At 37.5% G+C, this 20722-nt stretch overlaps 1 protein-coding gene across 3 annotated transcripts in view; it reads left to right on the forward strand.

Annotated features, from left to right (window-relative positions):
* Window positions 1–20253, forward strand: part of MAP3K5 (mitogen-activated protein kinase kinase kinase 5) — a 192477-nt gene extending 172224 nt beyond the window's left edge. For all 3 annotated transcript variants that reach the window (XM_036903698.2, XM_036903700.2, XM_036903699.2), the window contains 7 exons: window positions 178–363; window positions 4856–4961; window positions 12433–12676; window positions 16262–16374; window positions 17116–17228; window positions 18798–18874; window positions 19542–20253. In XM_036903698.2, coding sequence (XP_036759593.2) covers window positions 178–363; window positions 4856–4961; window positions 12433–12676; window positions 16262–16374; window positions 17116–17228; window positions 18798–18874; window positions 19542–19602 — 900 coding nt within the window. In that variant the 3' untranslated portion in view covers window positions 19603–20253. The remainder of the gene's footprint in view (window positions 1–177; window positions 364–4855; window positions 4962–12432; window positions 12677–16261; window positions 16375–17115; window positions 17229–18797; window positions 18875–19541) is intronic.
* Window positions 20254–20722: the final 469 nt, after the last annotated feature.

Genomic DNA, 20722 nt, shown 5'->3' on the forward strand with positions numbered 1-20722 from the left:
AGTCTGATAAATATATTTATTGATGGAGAGAGGGAAGCCATAGAATTCAAATAAGGTCTTTTCCCTTAGCAGGGGACATTTTGAAGCCCAGTTCTGCACACAAGCTGTGGGAGTGGCAGGTCCAGGCTGATGTACCCAGTGCAGGTCACCTGACAGGTTGTTGGCTTTTATTCACAGGGGGCTGAAGAACCTAAACTAAAATGGGAGCACATCACAACCCTCATCGCAAGCCTCAGAGAATTTGTGAGATCCACTGATCGAAAAATCATTGCCACAACACTGTCAAAGCTGAAGTTAGAGCTTGACTTTGACAGCCACGGCATTAGTCAAGTCCAAATGGTGCTCTTTAGTTTTCAAGATGCTGTAAGTATGGTATTTTGCCATTGTTTTTCCACAAGCCCAGCTAAAATTAGAAAAATAGGATAAAACAAGTTCTGTTATATTTTCTTTCTTTATGAATTTTGATGAACTCTCTTTGGATGATAAGTGTGAGATGATTGCTTATCTGTGATTGCAAGTATTAGCTTTGCTGTTTTATGCGTTTTGTATCCCCCAAAGTCAGATACACATAAAGCTGAATACCATGGAAAATATCAAAACTCACAGGCATCTCCCACAGCTGCACTTTGGTCTTAGGAGTTTCTGTAGTGGGTCACTGTTTAGTTTGGTGATTTTGGCAGGTGAACCCACTTGTCTTGCACTTTCTAATTCTGTATGAGAACTGCCATCTAGTGGTCATTGAGAGAAATGTCACCTTACAGATGGGACGGGTCATTGCTGAGACCAATTTTTCTTTTTTTTTTTTTTTATCTGGTTTCCAGACAGAACATTTTAAACATGTTTGTCTAATAAATATTAACCATTTTCTAGCCAGCAATATACTTCAGAGCACAGGGCATCGGTTCCACATTTTCTAATGAGAGGTTGTTGAGAATTCCTCTCTCAAATTGAGTTGCTATGCAACACAAACGAGAAAGCCAGTCTTCCAAAAGGCTGATTCAAAGCCATATGTGTTATTCTGAAGAAAAAGAATTTTATTTTCTTCTTTGGGATTTTATATTAAAAAAGCCTGAAGCCATTCCCAGAAGACCCTTACAAGATGTGGAACACTGAAATGAGAATTCTTGACGGTGCCTGTGGTGTGACTATGGGAGCACTTTGCATAATTTTATTTAAATTCCCCCAATTAAATCAATTCTGATGTGCTATTGCTCCTATGTAGACAACTGTATTTGATGCATCAAATGATCTCTGATTTAAAACCAAACTATACACCTTCAATGGCCACTAGTGTTTTCTGAAACTCCGTAAGCCACTTGGTCTTTGTCCTCTATCACAGGCCGGCCAACACTCCTCACTTGATCGCAAGTCATGCGAAATGGAAGCAACTGGCAAAGTCTATCACTGATATTAATGCAAAAGGCACACTTATTATACTGCAATTAGGGAAACCCAATCACCTGCAAATTGAATGAAATAATTTAGTAAATTTGCACTTGCCCACACATTGGGCTTCCAGCCTAGAGGGGGGAAAACAAATTGGCCAGTAGAATTTAGATTGAAAGTAGTTTAATTGTAATCCTGGGCCTTGGGCCCTGGTCGCCCTCTCACTCACACACACACACACACACACCCCTACACCTACCCTTGCTCATTCAGTCCAATATGGGAATGAACCCAAAGAATGGGCCCTACGTAATATGCCATTTGGAAGAGCCATGAGGAACAGGCCATGGCTATAGAGAATCCCTCTTCCATCTTCTGTGTGTGAGTCTTCAGAGAAATATTCTAGTTTACTAATAAATGTTAGACCCCACATTAGTCAAATAAGCAGGCAAATCCTTTAAGAAATGAAGATAAACAACAAATTTGACTGGATCTATGCTGTTGGAACTCAACCAAGAATTGGGAGAAGTGCAAATTGTAGCGCTCCAAAATCTTACAACTACAGACTATTTACTGTTAAAAGAACATATGGGATGTGAACAGTGCCCAGGAATGGGTTGTTTTAATTTGTCTGATTTTTCTCAAACTATTCAAATTCAGTTAGATAATAACCATCATATCATTGATAAGTTTTCACAAATGCCTAGGGTGCCTAACTGGTTTTCTTGGTTTCACTGGAGATGGCTGGTAATTACAGGTATGCTTTGGTTATGTAACTATACTCCTATTATGTTAATGTGTGTGCGCAATATAAGTAGTAGCTTAAAATATATACATGCTGAAGTTACTCCACAAGAAGATATGTCAAAGAAATAATCAATCTTCCCATGTTTTCTCCCGCCTGCTACTTCTATAGCTTTTCTTCTTCCTTCCTAATTACAACGAATTCTTAAATAGAATTCGTGCCTCATATCAAATTTACCGAGTATCATAACTCCTCCAAGTGGTAAAGATACCTCAAGACAAATGCTGGGCATAGAAGCCGCAGGGCATAAGTATGCAGGGAAATAGAGAGCTAGCCATTTCAAACAGTGGGGCTTCTCTCTCACTTACCAACTTGACATTTCCCTGTATGGCCCCGGAGGATGACTGGTTGGCCAGAGACGGGTAAGATTCCTCAAGGGAGGAACAACCTAGGACAGGCACAGTCGCAGGGGGGTCATCAGGTGGGAAGTTGGGGATCGGCAGAGGTGAGGCTTAGAGCCTCACCCCCCCTGTTCTGGGAGAAATCTTCTGCATATGTGGATGTTTTGTTGCCCTTGTCTAGCTTGGATTAACACATGGTCTACAGGCACACACCTGATCATCTACATTTGCTCTCTTACAACACTAAACTATGTTTTCTACCTTTATGTTGTATCTACCTACCACTTCAGCATCTTATTAAAAATAATAAAGAGAGAAATGTGGTATCCACATATAAATCAAGTATAAAAATCAAATGTGTATTCATATTTGAACTGACTGTTTATAGTTCATAATGCATGAGCAAAACCAAAAGTTTCTGTGATGACTGCCCTTGTACTGTTCACCATGTAACTTATTCACTATGTAAGAATTTGTTCTCCATGTAAGAACTTGTTCGTTATGCTTCAGAAGATTGGAGACTGACGAAAATTAGGCTTGGGGTGGATTAATGATTGTGCATTGAGCATTGACTCCCCTATACAGAATTTTATTGTTGTTAACAACCATTTGATCAATAAATATGAGAGATGCCCTAACAACAACAACCAAGAAAAAGTACACACTTCCAATTGTAAAATAAATGAGCGGCCGGGATGTAATGTATAGCATGGGGAGTATAGTCAAGATATTGTGGCAGCTTGGTATGGTGATGGCTGGTACTTGGAATTATCATGTATATAGATGTTGAATCACTGTGTTGTACACCTGAAACTAATGTAATGTAATACTGTGTGTCAACTACCCTTCAATAAAGAATAATTATCTAAAAAAAAAAAAAAAAAAAAGAAATGAAGGTACCCAGGACAAACTAATTCTGAAAGAATTTCCTAGAATAAGTGGGTACTTCGCAGTGGTTCACTTGGGAGCAGCTGCTATCAGGAATTCCTCAGGCCGACTCCCTTCTAAACAGGCGGGTTTTGATGAAGATGAGCCAAGGGCAGTAATGAGCAAGTCGAAGTCCAGCTTTCGGCCTGGGCTTGCAGCTCGGTCGCCTTCTCCCTGGCTTCTTCTAGGATGTCTGGTTAGAGCCCTACTGGGAATGTAGCCTTGTTTCTTAGACACCTGGGTCAACCAGCAATTAGTAAAGTTGGCCCAAATTTTAAATAACCCTCTCTTAGCTTTATGATAAAGGTTATTTTTTAAAAGGTAATGCATATGGCTTATACATACAATGGAATATTATTTACAGTTTAAAAAGGAGGTTCTGGCATATTACACTAAGTGAAAGAAGCCAGTCCCAAAAATACCATATGATTCTGCTTACGTGAGGTACTGAAAGTCGTCGGATTCACAGAGACAGGAAGCAGAGTGGTGGTCGTCAGGGGCTGAGAGGACAGAGCAAAGGGGAGTTATCATTTCTTGAGTCTCAGTTTTTCAAGATGAAAGGAGTTCTGGAGATGGACGGTGGTGATGGTTGCAGAACACTGAGTGTACTTAATGCCGTGAACACTTGTACACGTAAACACGTACACTTAAAAATGACCAAGATAGCAAATTTTATGTTATATGTGCTTTAGCACAATTCTAAAAAAGAAAAATGGAAGAAAGGTAATGTGTGTATCTATTTCAATATCTATTTAAATGTGTGAAGTATTACTAGCCACAAGAAAAAAAGATACCCTTACAACAAGGACTTTTAATGTGAACAGCCTTTCTGGAATATTTTGGCAGATTATCTCCCTGATTACAGACATAAACAACTATGGGAAGGAAAACAAAGGTGTGCACTGGAACAAATCTATAGAGAACACATCCATGCTGATTTCGCCCCACTTAACCTGTTTTCCAACTCACGAGAATATGCTGAAGCACTTGGTTGTGTTAAACAGCAGACTCATGACATTTAAAAACAGAGTTTTTTTTTATTTAAAGCCCCTTGGACTCTTTCTTTCCTCCTTTACCGCTTTCACCATTCAATCTGTAGATGTCATGACAGATAGAAGCTGCATGTTCTAAGTCCCAAAGAAGCAACTTTTTTCCACATAACCAGACTGTCTTTGATTTAACTAATATATCTCATTTGCTTATATGGGGGTCACCCAACTTTAATTTGCAATGAAAATTTTTCATTTATCTTCCTGTCACATAAGTTTTGCATTACTCACAATGCAAGGTAAAGTTCTCTGGTGTTTTTGTTGATAGTGTCATCCAGATGCTTGCAGCAGCGACATTACTTGTGATTAAAAATTAAAGTAGACTGAATGTCATTCTCTTTCTCCAGGTCAATAAAGTTCTTCGGAATCATAACATCAAGCCACACTGGATGTTTGCCTTAGACAGTATCATCCGAAAGGCAGTGCAGACAGCCATTACCATTCTGGTTCCAGGTCAGAAATATTTAATTACTTTGCAAATATTTAGCTTTTGATATTTTCGAATAATGTTCATTTATTATTTATGGTGTCTTCTTACTGTTTTTAAGACTAGACTAGCCTTTTTAAAAAATCTTTTCAAAGTCACCAAATAATATTTATTGAGTTCATAAAGTCTGAGCAATGGTACATCAAGCCAAATGTTTACAGGGAGTGAGAAACCCTTGCTTCTTTGTCTTTAAAGAGCATACTTGGATATGAAGAGAAAGAGAAAACTGTACAGGTACCCAAATGCATATGGATTCCAATATACAGATACTTGCTCATATCCCTGTATTATCCTTTCGCAGTGCCCTCACCAAGCCTGCCACTGCACTGAGAGATGTAAGGAGCTCTTCAAAATTACAGTTTGAAAGTCCCAATTCAGGCTGAGTGAGAACCTGCTAGGGATAAAATCCAGGAATCTCATTTTCATCCAGTTCCCAGGTCATTCTGATACACAGCCAGATTTGGACATCATTGGTCCAGACAGATTCCAGCTACGTTTGCAGTAAGATACAAAAGGAGTAGTGTTAACGAAACAAGGTTTTATGAAGTAAGCGAGAGATGTCTTCATGCTCTAAGGCACACTTCCAAAATATTTTGATACTCTACCTATTAATAAAAAATTTTAAGCAGAGCTCTTCCACCCTGTGTGTGGTCATGTTTGTATGGAGGGAGAGAGAGATAAACAGGTGACAGATTTGCATACATAAATTAGAAACATGTTCTATTGTACTAATTTATATGTGTGTTATAAAGCATTCTAAAGTAGAAATTTTAAATAAGATTAATACGAAATATTTTAAAACTTAGGTTCTTTATAAATGGTACCACAATCTCTTAGGTGGCCATCAGCTCTTCTGCATTGTGAAATTTCCTCTCTTCTCTCATATACCTTGTCTCTGAGACTGGGGGCACCAGCTTCAAACTTTATCTTAAACATTAATTAAGATAATTTGTTCCTTATGTAAGAAAGAAATGAGAAATTCAGATATCCCTGAACATGCTGTTCCTCCATGTGGAACACACTCCACCCCTCTTTCCTCCTGCCATGTGCTTCCCCATTCTTCAGGTCTCAGTGTAAAAGATGCCTCCTCAGAGGGTCCTGAACCACCATGAAACCTAAAGCGAGCTCCCCTTGATTCTCTGTCCTTGGAAGTGGTTCTTGACATTTGCCACAATCTGGAACTATGTTTATTTTCTTGTCTAATGACTGTTTCCCTCACCAGAGGGTAACTGTGTCTGTTTTATTTTATTCTGTGCTGAGCATATTGTCCAGCACAGTGCCTGGAAAACAATAGACACCTGATAAATATTGGTTGAAACAAAAAGTAAATGAGTTTCACCTTATTATAACAAATTAGGGTAGAAAACTGGCATAATTTAGAAAAAAATGTGAAGAGGCTTTGAGACACAACTACCAGCTGGAAGTGAACGTAAGGAATGTAATACTAATGTAATGTGCTAAGGAAGTTAACCAATACTTACATTTAGATGAATTATCATTGGGATAGACTTGGAGGTGGGGAATGTACTATAGAAGGGTGAAGCAGAGTAGTGACCTAAATTACAAATGACAGAATGAGGAAAGGAGAGAGGGATTATGCTTTGAAGTAACTTAAATAGCATATAAATCATTTGTTAATCTAATGTTTTATAAGCTACCTTTTAAAAATTGATTACCTAAATGCAATGGCTTATATTCTGGAATAGAAAAAGTGTGTCAGTGAAAACCTTTTGTGATCTGAATGAAGTGTGTAGTTTTATTAATGTATAGTACCAGTGTTAATTTCTTAGTTTCAACAAATATACTATAGTTATATAGGATGTATTGGGGCAGCCTGGTGGAAGGTGTATGGAAATTCTCTGCATTTTCGCTGCAGCATTTCTAGAAATCTAAAATTCTTCTAAAATAGAAAGTTAAAAAAGCACACTGATTATCCCACTGTAGGGGAAACACTGGCAAGTTTAAGGAGACTTACAGGGAGAGTGCAGAGAGGCATGCCGTCTCCCAAGGGGGTCCCACGGATGGGCACTGCTTTAACCCAGCCCATGCATGGAACAAGACACATTCTTTATGAAAAGGGTTTGCTAGCTCAGGAAAGTTATTTGTCCTTCCACTGTGAAATTCATTTCTTTGAGGCCACTAGGAGTCTCAGATGACAACTAAAATTACTGTTTGATAGCATTTTTAAAAAGTGGAAATTTTAGAGAGTTACACAGAGAAAAATTTTTTGTATTCTTCTCAGAGTAAGGGAAGACAATATGCATTGTACACCAATATATTAATGATGAAATACATGAACAAGATGAATGGATTTCAAGCAATCGAGAACTCCATCAAATTTCCAAATATCCACAAAGATTTTGTTATATAGTTAAGCTTCAAAGAAGCTATATTAAAAATGCCTGTGTTCATATTTCTCTGATAAAAAAAATCCTTTCAGATGACAAAATACTATTAATCTACTAAATTTTGAATGACATGCTAAAGAAAACTACAAATTTATAAGTATACCATCATTAGTACATGTATTTCCTAGATATGTCTACTGAGAGGACCCAGATCTTGGTTTCTAAACAATGTTCTCCAATAAGAGGAATTCAAACCCCTTGGAGAAAAGGTTGGCCAGGCCTGGGGCATGGGAAATACAGGATGAGCCTGGAGCATTGTGGTGCCCAAGAGTAAGGAAGCGCCCCAGAAGGATGGAGGCTTAATGAAAGGACACCGGAGACCACCTGAAGGGGTTCCCCAAAGTCTGAGCCAGCACAATTTGAACCATAAAATAAGATAATAAAATAAAAGATTATAGCCCATAGATTAAATATCTGTGAGTTCATACTGATATAAGTAATTGAATAAGTAAAGATATAGAGGAGAAGAGCTAGCTTTTTCTTATAGTAGAATTCGAATTAATAAATGTAGAAGTAATAAGGGAAATAGAAAATCACCACTAGGCAAATACTAGTGATTATTGTAATAATGATTGCAGGCAAGACCCATCAGTGGCTGCTAAAATTAGGAGGCTGAAGAGTGATGAGAACAGGATATTTGAATGGTCTCAAAGTATCTCCCCACAAGTTGTTTACTAATTAGCAAGGGAAAGCAGTGCCTTTACAGTGGAGGAACCTGGCAGACACCCCTTTGCCAAGTGGTCCAGGTAGGGATCTCTAGTAATAAGACATATCGTCTGACTCCTGATAAGATGCTCTGAGAAGGCCATGACCTTTGTGATAGTCTCACCAGAAATGTATAGCCTCAGCCTAATCATGACGAGACACTGGTGAACCCAAAACGAGGGACGTTGTACAGAATGACTGACCAGTGCTCCTCAAAAGCGTGGAGGTCACGGGAGATAAAGAAATGCCAAGGTGTCCTCACAGATGGGAAAAGACTAAGGAGACATGACAACCGCAGTGTGGAATGTGGGATCCCAGTTCAGCAAAAGGACATCAGTGGGAAAACTGGTGAAATTCAAATAAGGTCTGTAGTTTAGTTCATGGTATTGTATCAGTGTTAATTTTCTGGTTTAGAAAATAGTGCTAAAGTTGTGTCAGATGTTAAGTTTAGGGCAAGCGGCTGAAGGGTATACAGGAACTCTCTACTATTTTTGCAACTTTTCTGCTATTCTAAAATTATTTCAAAACAGAAAAGGTTCAAACTTCTTTCTTCCAAAAAGTGTGCAGAGAACAGAGAGTACAGTGCAAGCCCCTTAAGAGTTTTTTTCTCAGGCTATTTTCTTGCTCATCAACAAGAATCAGCCTTTAGATGATTGGCAACATTGAATATTTGTTGATACTACCCAAGCACAGCCTGGCTGTGGGTTACCAGATTGGGGGAGAAATGCTGAGCATGGAGTCTGTGGTGTCAGTGCTGACAGAGAGAATTGATAATGTAGGCATACTTTCTATATAAACAACCATTTTTAAATTGTTACAACACTTGGTATTACTGCCAGCTGTTAGGCTGAATCGGTCATGATACTCGTGCTTACATTAATGTAAAATGACCGGCGTTCTGCACCATATGAGGAGCTTAATGCAAGTATCGTGCACTGTGCTGACAGGGACTATGATCTTTGGCATCAGGTATTATACCTGTGTTAAAGAAGCTTGGTCTAGTTATTTTCCTCTTGGGCAAGAACCAGTTGAGGTGGAGGATGGGAGTAGGGACATGGGAATAATACTGTTGTTTACTCTTGCTGTTTTGGAAACATGCCCCAGCTCAAGTTTCCCACTCATGGGCTTAAATGCCTTTCACCCATTACAGGCCCCCTGAGTCCTTACCTTTCTCCTAACACTTGGCTCTCTCCTGACAGTCCACTCTGCTTTCTATTCTCCTCAGAGGGCCCTGGGCCACCACTCAAACTTCCTTCTCTCAAATGCCTTTCACCCTTTCTCCACCAATCCAAGGCTTTCTCGTCTTCCAGAACTCTACTTAGGCTCTCTTGACTTCATGAATCCATCAATGAGTCAAGCACCACTAGATTTACTCATTGCAAATGTGCTTGATTTACCCCTTAGCATTCTTAATACACATACATGTGAATCGTATATGTAGCTAGGTCTATAACTGAGGCCATCTAAGATATTTTTAGCAGTAAGAATTTGTGCTTATAATTTCATGGTAACTTTGTACATGCTCTTATGGCTCTTGTGCATATTTGCCCTAGCTCTCCTTTAGGTTATCTCTTTGAGGACAAAGACCAGATGCTCTATCTCATTTGCATATTTTACAATGTGTAATTGGCTGGTGTGGACTCAGGGAGCCACCATGAAAGACCAAATTAATGACATACTGCATTTGCTTACCATTTTCTACTTTCTTCAAATTATTTTAGGGCATTTTTCAGTGATTTACATACATATAAAGTCATAGTTTATGATAATTTAAGTGATAATAGGGTTATATAAGGGGATATTTCAATATGATAATATCAGAAATTTTCCCTTCCCAAAAGTGAGATAATCCACAGGACAACAGAAGGTTTTAATTGTTTTTAATATTTCAGTTCAGAGAATGTAAAAGAAATTTGAGAATAATTTTAGAAAATTTTAAAAGGCCTAATCTTATGTTCTAATTTAACCTAGAATTATACTTTATTAAATTATTTTTAAAATAAGACATTTTTGAATTATTTTCTTCTAAATCCAAAAATCCCAGTAGGACAACTATTCCATTCTACCAACATTTTTTGAAAGGTTAATATGTCTTAGCCCCTATATTAGGTGCTGGGTTCACAAAAATAAAATACCTGATTGTGAGTCACTCCTACTAATAGATGAATTAGGAAATGGAACTTTGTAAAGAGAAAAGAGTAATGCAGAAAGTGGAGGTGGAGTTTGGTTAACCTTGAGAGATAAAGAGCAAAGTTGTGGAGAAATTGAAACCCTGCTATACTATTGGTAGGACTGTAAAATGGTGCAGCCACTATAGAAAACAGTATAGTGGCTCCTCAAAAAATTATAACTTGAATCACCATATGATCCAGTAACTCCTCTTCTGGGTATAAATCCAAAAGAATTGAAGGCAGGATCTCAAAAAAGAGATATTTGCACAGTCAAGTTCATAGCAGCATTATTCACAATAGCCAAGAGGTGGAATCAGCCCAAGTGTCCATTGATGGATGAATGGATAAACAAAATGTGCTATGTATACTTACAACAGAATATTTTTCAGCCTTAAAATATTATAGTAAGTGCAATAAGCCAGTCTCAAAAAGACAGATGCTGCATGATTCCACTTATAATTAGGTCTCTATAGTCGAATAAGAGAAACAGAAAGTAGAATGGTGGCTGCTAAGACAGGGGGAGGAGAAAATGGGGAGTTATATGGAGTTTCCATTTTGCAAGATGAAAACGTTCTGGAGATGGGTTTAATGCAACATGAATATACTAAACACTATTGAACTGCACACTTAGAAATGGTGGAAATGTTAAGTTAAATCTTGTCATGTGTTTTTACCATAATGTAAAGTAAAAAAGTGAACAAGGAGAGAGAAAGGAAACCAGGACTATGTAAGAAAGGCACAATGAAGGGCACTCTGGTTTTTGCTGAGAGTTCTTTTTTAGATTGTTTAATTTGAAGTGCCTTGCCAACAGGAATATCTAGCAGGTATTCAATGTGACAAGAGCAAGACTAGTAATGAAGTTTGTCATCCACACATTACAAGGACTTAACCTTCACAGGCTTGAATGAGCTCAGCCATGGATTGTAAGTAGAGATATACAAAAGTGTGGGATAGAATTCCAGGTTCCAGCTTTTAAGGGACAGATAGTAGACAAAAAATCTTGGAAGAAAAGGAGCAGCAGCTAGAGATTTAGAGGCCAGTCCTATACACAGGTCCAGTACAGTAAGGGAAGAAAGGTCACCGAGGAGATCTGGCCATGAGCTGGCCTTGGTGGCCTTGCCATGGGGGCTGCACTGGAGTGGCAGGACGGGGTCCTCCATCACTTCCCCTGCAGCCCTCTCCCCGACACAGGGGCTTCCCCTGTTGCTCAGGAGTCCTCAGGCCAGGCATCGGGGAGTGGGCGAGCCCTCAGGAAATCCAGATGAAATGTTGTAGGAATGTGCTTTACTTCTAGGAAGAATCTCCATGGCTTTCATCAGGTTTTTGGGGGGTTCTGGGATCGAAAGTTCCATGTGCCATAGCATATGGACTCAAGATCCAGTATTTCTGCTGCCCTGATTTCACTTAAATTATGAATGTAATTCCCTTTTTTTCTGGGCCATTTTGAGAACATAATCACAATTTAGAATATTTTTCTATGGGAAGACATCATCCAAGTTCTGAAGCGACATGCATATGAATTCATGTTACACAGTGTATGTACGTTGAGAGTCTTGCAACTTTTGCACTCTAAATTTCAGTGGTTCCTCAGTAGGTTAGAGTAGGACCACTAAAAGTCAATCCCAAAGTCAAAAAGCAGTCTTACTAGAGTGAATGTAAGCATGTGTGGTACTCACTTCCCTTTGATCTCCTTACAGTTGGAATGTGTTCGGCAAAAAGCACTCTGTGTACTTACTTTTGTGTAGGTAATTTCTCTATACTTTAATTTCCCCATTTCTAAGCGAGTTGGTAGTTGCCAGATATTATATAATCTAAAAAATGAATTTTACTTGTATACACAAAGTTTTCTATCTTAACAGATTTTTACATAATTGCCTTTCCAATTTTAGCATTCATCCTACAGATCTTATGTGCACCATGACCGTCTTTCTTTCTGTTTGAATTAGATCCTTCTGAGTTTATACATGCTGTGAATTTTGCAAATGCACTGGAAGAACGAATCCAAATTCATGTACAGAAATCCATCCACACTCTTGGAAAAGCAGTTTGGAGTACATGTCTTATTGATAGCAGGGGAGATGACATTCGTGTCTTAAGAAATTAAAGCAGTCATATTTTATTAATAACACTGTGGTTGATATTATGCCTAATAGAACTGAGGCCACATTTCAGCCTTGCATCTGAGAGTGATACTGCTGATCAAGAAGACTTGGATGCAGAAGATGACCATGAGGAACAGCCTTCAAACCAAACTGTCCGAAGACCTCCTGCTGTCATTGAAGATGCTGTGGCTACCTCAGGGGTGAGCACGCTCAGTTCCACGGTATCCCACGATTCCCAGAGCGCTCACCGATCGCTGAATGTACAGCTTGGAAGGATGAAAATAGAAACTAATAGGTAAGTCTTATTCTGAAATGGATGGTTTCCTTTTTGCTTACTTTTATGTAAGTGCATGTGTTTGGGGTCTGCTTTAAAGTTTGGTCCACAGAAAATACAAAATATGATTCCTTTCTCCTGTTAAAGGATAAACTTGATTTAATAAAACTAGAGAGACTTATTTTAGTGTCTTCTGTCAAATACATTTTCTGTTTCTACCAATTCCAGCCACCTTCAGAACCATTTCTTTGATCACTGCCTTACTACCAAGTGCACTGAGATTTTTGTGGTAACTTAGTTGTAATTTCCTAGACCATGTTGGATACAGACTCAGAGCAGCGTGTTCCTTCTGACAGATAGGGGAAAAGAACAGAAAGCCCATGTTCTTGAAAGCTCATGATTTGGAATATCAAGTTCTTTCAGGAGGTCTCTTTTCGAGAGAAGATAAAACTAATGGTATGAAAGCTTTGCATTTTGAACCTTGAAAGGATGATGTTTTGACCACATTTATGATTGTATTTTATTTTGAGTATGCTGTGTCATAGCTGGAGCCTAATTGTTCTTTGAGAATTTGGTAACACAGAACCTACATGATCAGGTTATTAAATGAATAGTGAATATTTCCTGTTCTTCACAGATGTTAGCATGGCCGTCTTTCTTTCTGTTTGAATTAGATCCTTCTGAGCTTGACTCAGATTTATAGCTTCAAGGTCTGACTCCATGATTTATAGCTTCCTGTGCTGGCTGCAGTTGACATGTGGGCAACTGACTTTATGACTCTGTGTTTATTTACAGTGAAAACATTTTTTTTTGAGTGAATCAATAAAAGTTGTTCAAATATTTAGAAACCTAGTAGAAAATTCTAGTTGTTCACCAGGGAGATAAAACATTTTATTTCTGGTCATCAGCTTAAGTTTTTAAAGTGAAGCTTGAATAACAAGCTTACTACAAGTCACACAAAGCTCATTCTATATTCAGAAACATGAGTTTTGGTTGCATAATTAAGTAAACCCACATATATCTTCGGATTTGCATCAACAGATCTTTCTGAGTAAAGGGAAAGTGGCTTTCTGACTTTATATCCCAGTCTTGTCCTCTGAGACCCAGCTCCTTCCTTGCCATCTTTACTACTTAGTAGAAAAGAGTTTGAGTCTTTTCTCTTCCAGGACATCCGTCTAGATCTGGGTGTCCCTTGTTTCCTCCTCTTCTCAAGAAGTGTCCAATTTTGACACTCTATCCATTACAGCAGGTGCTAACTTTATTTCCTTGTCTTCAGTTTACTCTCTGTCACCCAATCCCGGGTGGAGTTGTTTTTATACCCCTCTCTGACCTCTCGAGGAGGAAGTTCACTCATTACTGTTTTGGTCCAGCACCCCCACTCCTCCTTCTCCCATGACTTCCAATCAGAACGATATAGACAGTAAAGCTACTTTATTTACCAACGAGCTGGTGTGTTTGCTTCTCCGGCCCTTCTGTCTACATACCCTGGCTTATGTCAACAGGACCTGCCTCTCCTAGTCGCAGGCTTTTCCTTCTCCCCTTGGCTCATCTGAGTTACCCTGCCTTCTCCACGCCACCTGCGGTCCCCAAGTGTTGCCCTTCTCCAGCCACTTTCTTCAAATTGTTGCTTCTCTTTTCTGAGGTTTTCAGCTAGCAGAAGGCCTGCCCACATCTGCACATCTCTGTTGAAAACTAGGATTTGCCACATTTCTGTATTACATTAGGACATAGTTGCATTTGCCAGGAGCCCATACATTTATGCTTTTTCTCTACATATTTACACTTACATCTGTGAAATCTGCAAGATTGTTGGCCTCCTTTTTCTTTTTCTAGCAATATCTCCCACAGCTCTTCTATCACCCCCAGAAAAAAGAGATTAGGCACAACATTCACTTCACATATGGTTCAAAGAAAGTTGCTTTAGTACAAGTACTAAGCAATGGAAATAAGAGGTTGGTCATGTCTATATTAGTCCATGTAATTTCCAGTTGGGTATTACTTGATACAGAGAAGGACATATATTGCGAAATGAAGTTAGAGGAAATGTTAGTGTGTTTTTAGGAAAGGTTATAGCCCTCATGTTAGAATCTTAAGCTTATATTTAGGGTAATCACTGCTAAGGGTAAATCAGGTTTATCCAGCTCTTGATTATTAGATTATCAATAATACTAAGTGGAGAAAGTAACACAATGGCTTTAAAAAGTATGTTTTACTTATATTTAAGTATACACTTCCATAAAACATTCTGAAAATAATACTTTTCACACAAGGAATTGGGACAATAATACAGGACAATAATGCAGACATAGTTAAAATCTAACCCAGGAGTTGCTGACCGATTACCTCATTTCCCTATCTTGAAATTCTGAAATTACCCACTCCCACCCATCCAAGTTAAAAAATTGACCTCAGGGCAGAGCCTTGCCAGAGAGTCTTGGTGTCCAAGGATTTCCCTACTAAGAGAAGACAAAGTAAAAGTAAAACTGAAGAACTGGATATGTCCCTAAATTATTCTGAGAGCTGGATTTGGGACAGATGAGACCGCCTGTCAATACTGTGCTTCCAGTTAAGTTCTGGCTTTTAAAAATAAACAGGAAAAAATATAGTCTAGATAAACAGAGATTAAATTCTAGAAAATTTCTCCATGTACTTTAAGAATACTTCTGGAATGGAATCTGGTCCTGAGTTAAATCTATCCATACTCAGAAAATAAAACAAATAAGGTTTGTTAAGAGTGAACTGTTGGCAGCAATTTATCTTGATGACCTTATGAATAAGTACGTACCTGAAGTTACTGTAATTCTGAATTCAAGTCACTCAAAGATAGTCTTAAAAAAATCAAGCACCTCTCTTCATAACATGGAATGTTTTTTCAGAGAAGTGTTAGAAACAGTGAGTAGGTTACCAGTTGGCTTTTAGTTGCATAGTGAACCTTTCGTGGGTAAGAACTATGTATAAATGATATCTTAGTTTCTTCTTGTTTCTTTGAAGAATGCATCAGATGCCAACTAGGAACTGAATGTACCAGAAACACAGCTGTCCTTTTACTCACTTCTCCACCCCCTTAGAAAGGAGAGGAATAATAGTAACAACCCAGCAATAACCATTAACGTTTACTGAGTACTTGCTATGCACCAGGTACTATAGGCAACCTCACCTATAGTTACTTCTCTAACAATATCCACAGTTTAAAAAAAGTGCTACCTTTCTGCTTTGATTATTCTATTACCTATATTGATCAGCTTTTTTGACAAGGGGCCATACATGGAATATGTCAGTCTGTTAATACCATATATATGTCAGAACAACATCTCTGAAGATTTTGGCAGACAAATGGGGATGGAAGTTTTGAATTCTTGTCTGGAAGCACTTAGTGTCCTCAAGAGCTTGTTACTCACATGGGGACTATGGTCCAGCCACAGAAATATCACTTGAGAGCTCAGTAGAAATGCAGAATCTCGCTGCACAGCTACCAGACCAGAATCTGCATTTCAATAAAATCAAAAGGGCATCTGTGCCCATTATAGCTTGAGAAGTCCTATCTAGAAGGTCACTCTAACTGCTCCACCTTTATTATCCTGTAACCAAGATAATTTTATTCTGCAGATTGTTGGAAGAATTGATTCAGAAAGAGAAAGAATTGCAAGCTTTTCTCCATCAAGCTATTGAAGAAAAAGAACAAGAAATTAAAAACCTGAAGCTTAAGTCCCAACCAATAGGTGAACAGCAGAACATTTTAAAGTAATACTACAACAAAAAGCTGAGAAAGCCAACAGGCAGTTTTATATCATGGCTTAGTCAGTGTCTGTCATTAGTACCGTAACTACAAGCAGGAATCACTTTTTAAAAATATCCAATTGTTAAATGTAGCAAACTACCATTTCTTATAAGTGCAGTAAAAATAAGATGATTCACAGTCATCTTTTCCTGAGATTATGTATTATTGAGATAAAAAGGGCTCTCCACTTTTTTTGGATCATTATTCCTTTTTAAAGATTTTGCATTAAGATTACTAGAATAAAACAATACTCTTTTTGTCATTTTTGTATTTGTATTCTGTGTATTCTAGTTTTTTTATATGATTAAAAATAGTGGGAAAAGAGGATATTATAATTATGTAATTCTCTGCTAATTATGCTCATCTTTGTTGCATGAAAAAAACACAGTGTACCTTTATGCACCAAGTTTATTCTAGGAAACTGTAAAACTGATGTGAAAGTGTAAGGTGGGAATATCATTATATTATTGCTTCTGACTCTTCATTTACTATTAGATCCAGCAGTTTCAGAGTTTTATTTATATTATCACTTATACTCCCAGTCTCAATTGTTTCTATTAATTATTTTCTGACAGCGAAATCTTTTAAATACCGATAAATGTTTGTTGACTGGGAAAGTCTCTGATGATGTCTGTTAGGTGCAGCTGACAATGTCCCTCTTTATGCTCCGATTCTGTTGCAGATATCCCTGGACTGCCTGTGTGTCACCTCAGTTCTCCTGGCACAAGCATGGAAGGTTCTGAACTTACTGACTGGCTAAGAGAAAATGGAGCTGATGAAGACACTATAAGTCAGGTAAATACAACTACCTGTGGGACACTCTTTCACTTCATCTTGTAAGGTTGAGGGCCTGTTATGTGCTAGGCGCAGGGGAAACACTAATGAGGAGCAACTCAGACCGAGCCCTGTTCCCCTGGGGCTTAGCCTAGGGTAGGCAGATGATGCTAATAATCCCACAGGAAGAAGTGTGATTATACCTTGATAAATTCTATGAAGAAAAGGTTATCAGGCATTAGGAGAAAGAGGAGAGAGAGGTTGGGGAGGGTTCTCCAAGAAGGTGTTGAATGAACTGAAGTTTAAAGAAATATATAGGAATAAACTGGACCATCTGTATGCATGTTTAGGTCAGGGAAGGCAGACGAGAAGGGGGAAAATCATTCAGGGATTGGGGTGCAGTATGTGCAAAAGCAATAAGGAGCTTAAAGCTTTCTGGTTCAGGACCTCTAAGAGTCTTTATATTTTTTATATGAAAATAAGGAAAAGTAGAAAAATCAAGACAGAACTAAAACAAAAAAGGGTTTTCTGGTTCTAATTCTCTCTTTTGTTAACTTTTTATTTCTCTTGGGACATCATTAGATTCCACTGGCCATCCACTGTTTATTGATACTTAATAAAATCTAGTTAATGAACTTACATCAGGAACACTTTCTGTATAAACCATATTACATTTAAAATAACCTAATTCCTCTCTGCTCCTTATAGACTTTGTAATCATCATGAATAGCATTTATGTTTTAAGATTACATATATGCATATACATATATACACAATAAAATGTTATATTTTTTATTTTATAGGAAGGGCCTCTTAATATGATATTACACTGATTCAATTTTATATTTAAATTTTTTAAATAGCTAAGAATAAAGATGTCTTTCTTCTTGACTCAATAATTTATAAGACCACTAAATACAATTTAGGATCTCCTTAGAAATCTGCATTTTACAAGTTACTACTATGTAAATTTAAACAATTCTCTGGCCTATGGAAAATAATGCATCCACTCAACTTTTCCAAATACTTATCCCTCAAACTGAGACTCACATTACAATTAAGAAGTAATAATTGATAACTAAGTCATTACTCTTTTTTATTTAGATTTAAAAGTAAAAGCTTCAGTTTAAATTGAGGGCTCTAATTTTGTAGTAATTAGGAGGAAGTTCCTTTTATTAGCTGCTAAAATAAGTTCAGACATTAAGTGTAAGCAGTAAATTGCCAACAATACTTTTTATCCACTTGAGAAAAATAAAGCTACACAGTACTAGACCTCTTAAAAGCAAACATTATCTATGAACAGCACAGGTAATTACAAGTGAATGTTATTTATTCCTTAGAAGACCATTCAGAAATTCTGTGTTGCTTGTAATCTTGATGCATTTGTAAGTCATATGGATGCATTTCTTGGTATTTTATAATATTTTGTAATATGGATGACTTTCTGCTAATAATTCCAGGAGATTTTAGTGGATTTCCTTTTAGATTCATTTTTAATTATTGCCAATGTTTGCATGATGGGTAGAATTTGCTATTTATTAAAGGTGTCTGAAACTTCTTACTGTTGTGTGTATTTTACTTTCTCCACAGTTTCTGGCTGAGGATTATTCACTAGTGGATGTTCTCTACTATGTTACACGTGATGATTTAAAATGCCTGAGACTAAGGTACCTCTTTTCCTTCTGTTTAGTTGTCATGATGGAAAGAGCACTGGGCTGAGATCAAGAAGTCTGGGTCCCTAACTAGCTCTGCAATCCTGGGCTGAGCTCTCTGGTTTTCAGTTGCTCAGGGTAAACTGAGTTGGTTGGACCAGGCTGTTATTGGACATTCTAATAACTGTTATTTCTATACTAGTAAGTGCAAATCAACTGGAAGAATTTTCTTGGTATCAGGCTAAGGCCATGCAGCTATTTTAAAGCTGCTTTAAACATGCTCTAGTTTAGTTCACGATGGTGTCATACTTAGAAATATTAGGAAGAGGTGCTGATTTCCCATCCAAATACCTGGTATAATCTGATACAGTTTCTTAATAATAGTTTTTGCTCTCAGGCCACACATATTCATAACCTACTCACAACTCTATAAAAGACATTCTGAAAAATGCTAAAAATATAAAATGATGCTTTGAGACCTGGTAGTTTGTGGGAGTGGAAAGGAAAGACACAGAGAGATGATGAGAAAATATATACAAAAAGAATTCATAGTGACTGATAAGATTTTGGGATCTTCATGTTCTGATCAGAGTAGCTGAAAGCTAAGAAGTCAATTTTTTATTTCAAGAGCAGTGTTTCAAATGAAGTGTTCTCTTCACTGTGTTCTTGTGTCTTTAAACAGGGGAGGGATGCTATGCACACTGTGGAAGGCCATCACTGACTTTCGAGACAAACAAACTTGACTATCACTCCATTTGCTTCAAACCTTCCATGGAGACTCTAAAAATTAATACAGAACTGATCTTCTTAGGGGAGGGAGAATCAAGAGAGAAGAGAAGGAAGCTGCACTTTAAATCCAGTATTTGTTTACTCGTGTTGAAAAAAAGACAAAATACACTGAAAATTTCTAACTGCTTCTATTTCTATAATTCATAAGGACTCTTCATAAGGACTCTCAAAATAATCCTAAACCAACCTTAAGATATTTAGGATTATTTTGGTCTAAACATTTTTATGGAAATATTTTTAACTCAGCAGCTATTGCACTTCAGCCAAATGTTTATTTCACACAAAATGGAAGTAACATTTCATGTGATTGTGCATCACTGGAACAAAACCAAAATGTGACCATATCTTTTAGGCTTACGTGTGTTTGTAATATGCTCTAATAATCTGAGTAGAAATGCATAATTTCAACTACTGTATAAAGTTCCTGTTTTTTTTTTAAGTGTGCAGACTCTGAGAGCAATGGTTTTTACTTAACTATCTGTATTAATTGTAAGATTGACTATATTTTGTAACTTAAGTTTCTGGCCTCTAGTACATTCGAGTTGTTTATGTACCACTGAACTGTACCAGTTGCATATGCCTGAATCATAGTAATGTTAGCTTGTTCTAAAGCTATCCACTGTGTCATATTTACTCTAAAAAGTAAAAAAGACTCTCGACACATTGTTTTGATACATCCTAAAGAATCTTAGTTTGTTTTGACAAGTTACATAAACTACTATGTTAAATTTCCAGTAATTTCTTGAGCTGTAATAAATAGGATCTGTCTCCTAGTCAAATAATCAAAGAACAATTGATATCCAAGTTGTTCCTCAGGGCAGCAAAATGGTAAGAGAGAGGGCAAAGAAGAGTATAAAAGAATATAAAAGTCCATGTATTTTTCTCAAGGCCCCAAGTTGCTGGAATGATTATTGTGTATCTCATAGGGTCTGTTTTGCAAATAGCATCCCAATGAAGAACACTACATTTTTTACCTCCTTAATCTCACATTTGAAGTAAATATATTTATTTTGAGCTGAATATTATATTTTACAAACCTACCCATATTAATAGGATGAAGTCTGGAGCTCCTAG

Source organism: Manis pentadactyla, chromosome 12 (genome assembly GCF_030020395.1).
Source record: "Manis pentadactyla isolate mManPen7 chromosome 12, mManPen7.hap1, whole genome shotgun sequence".
NCBI classification, from domain to species: Eukaryota; Metazoa; Chordata; class Mammalia; order Pholidota; family Manidae; genus Manis; species Manis pentadactyla.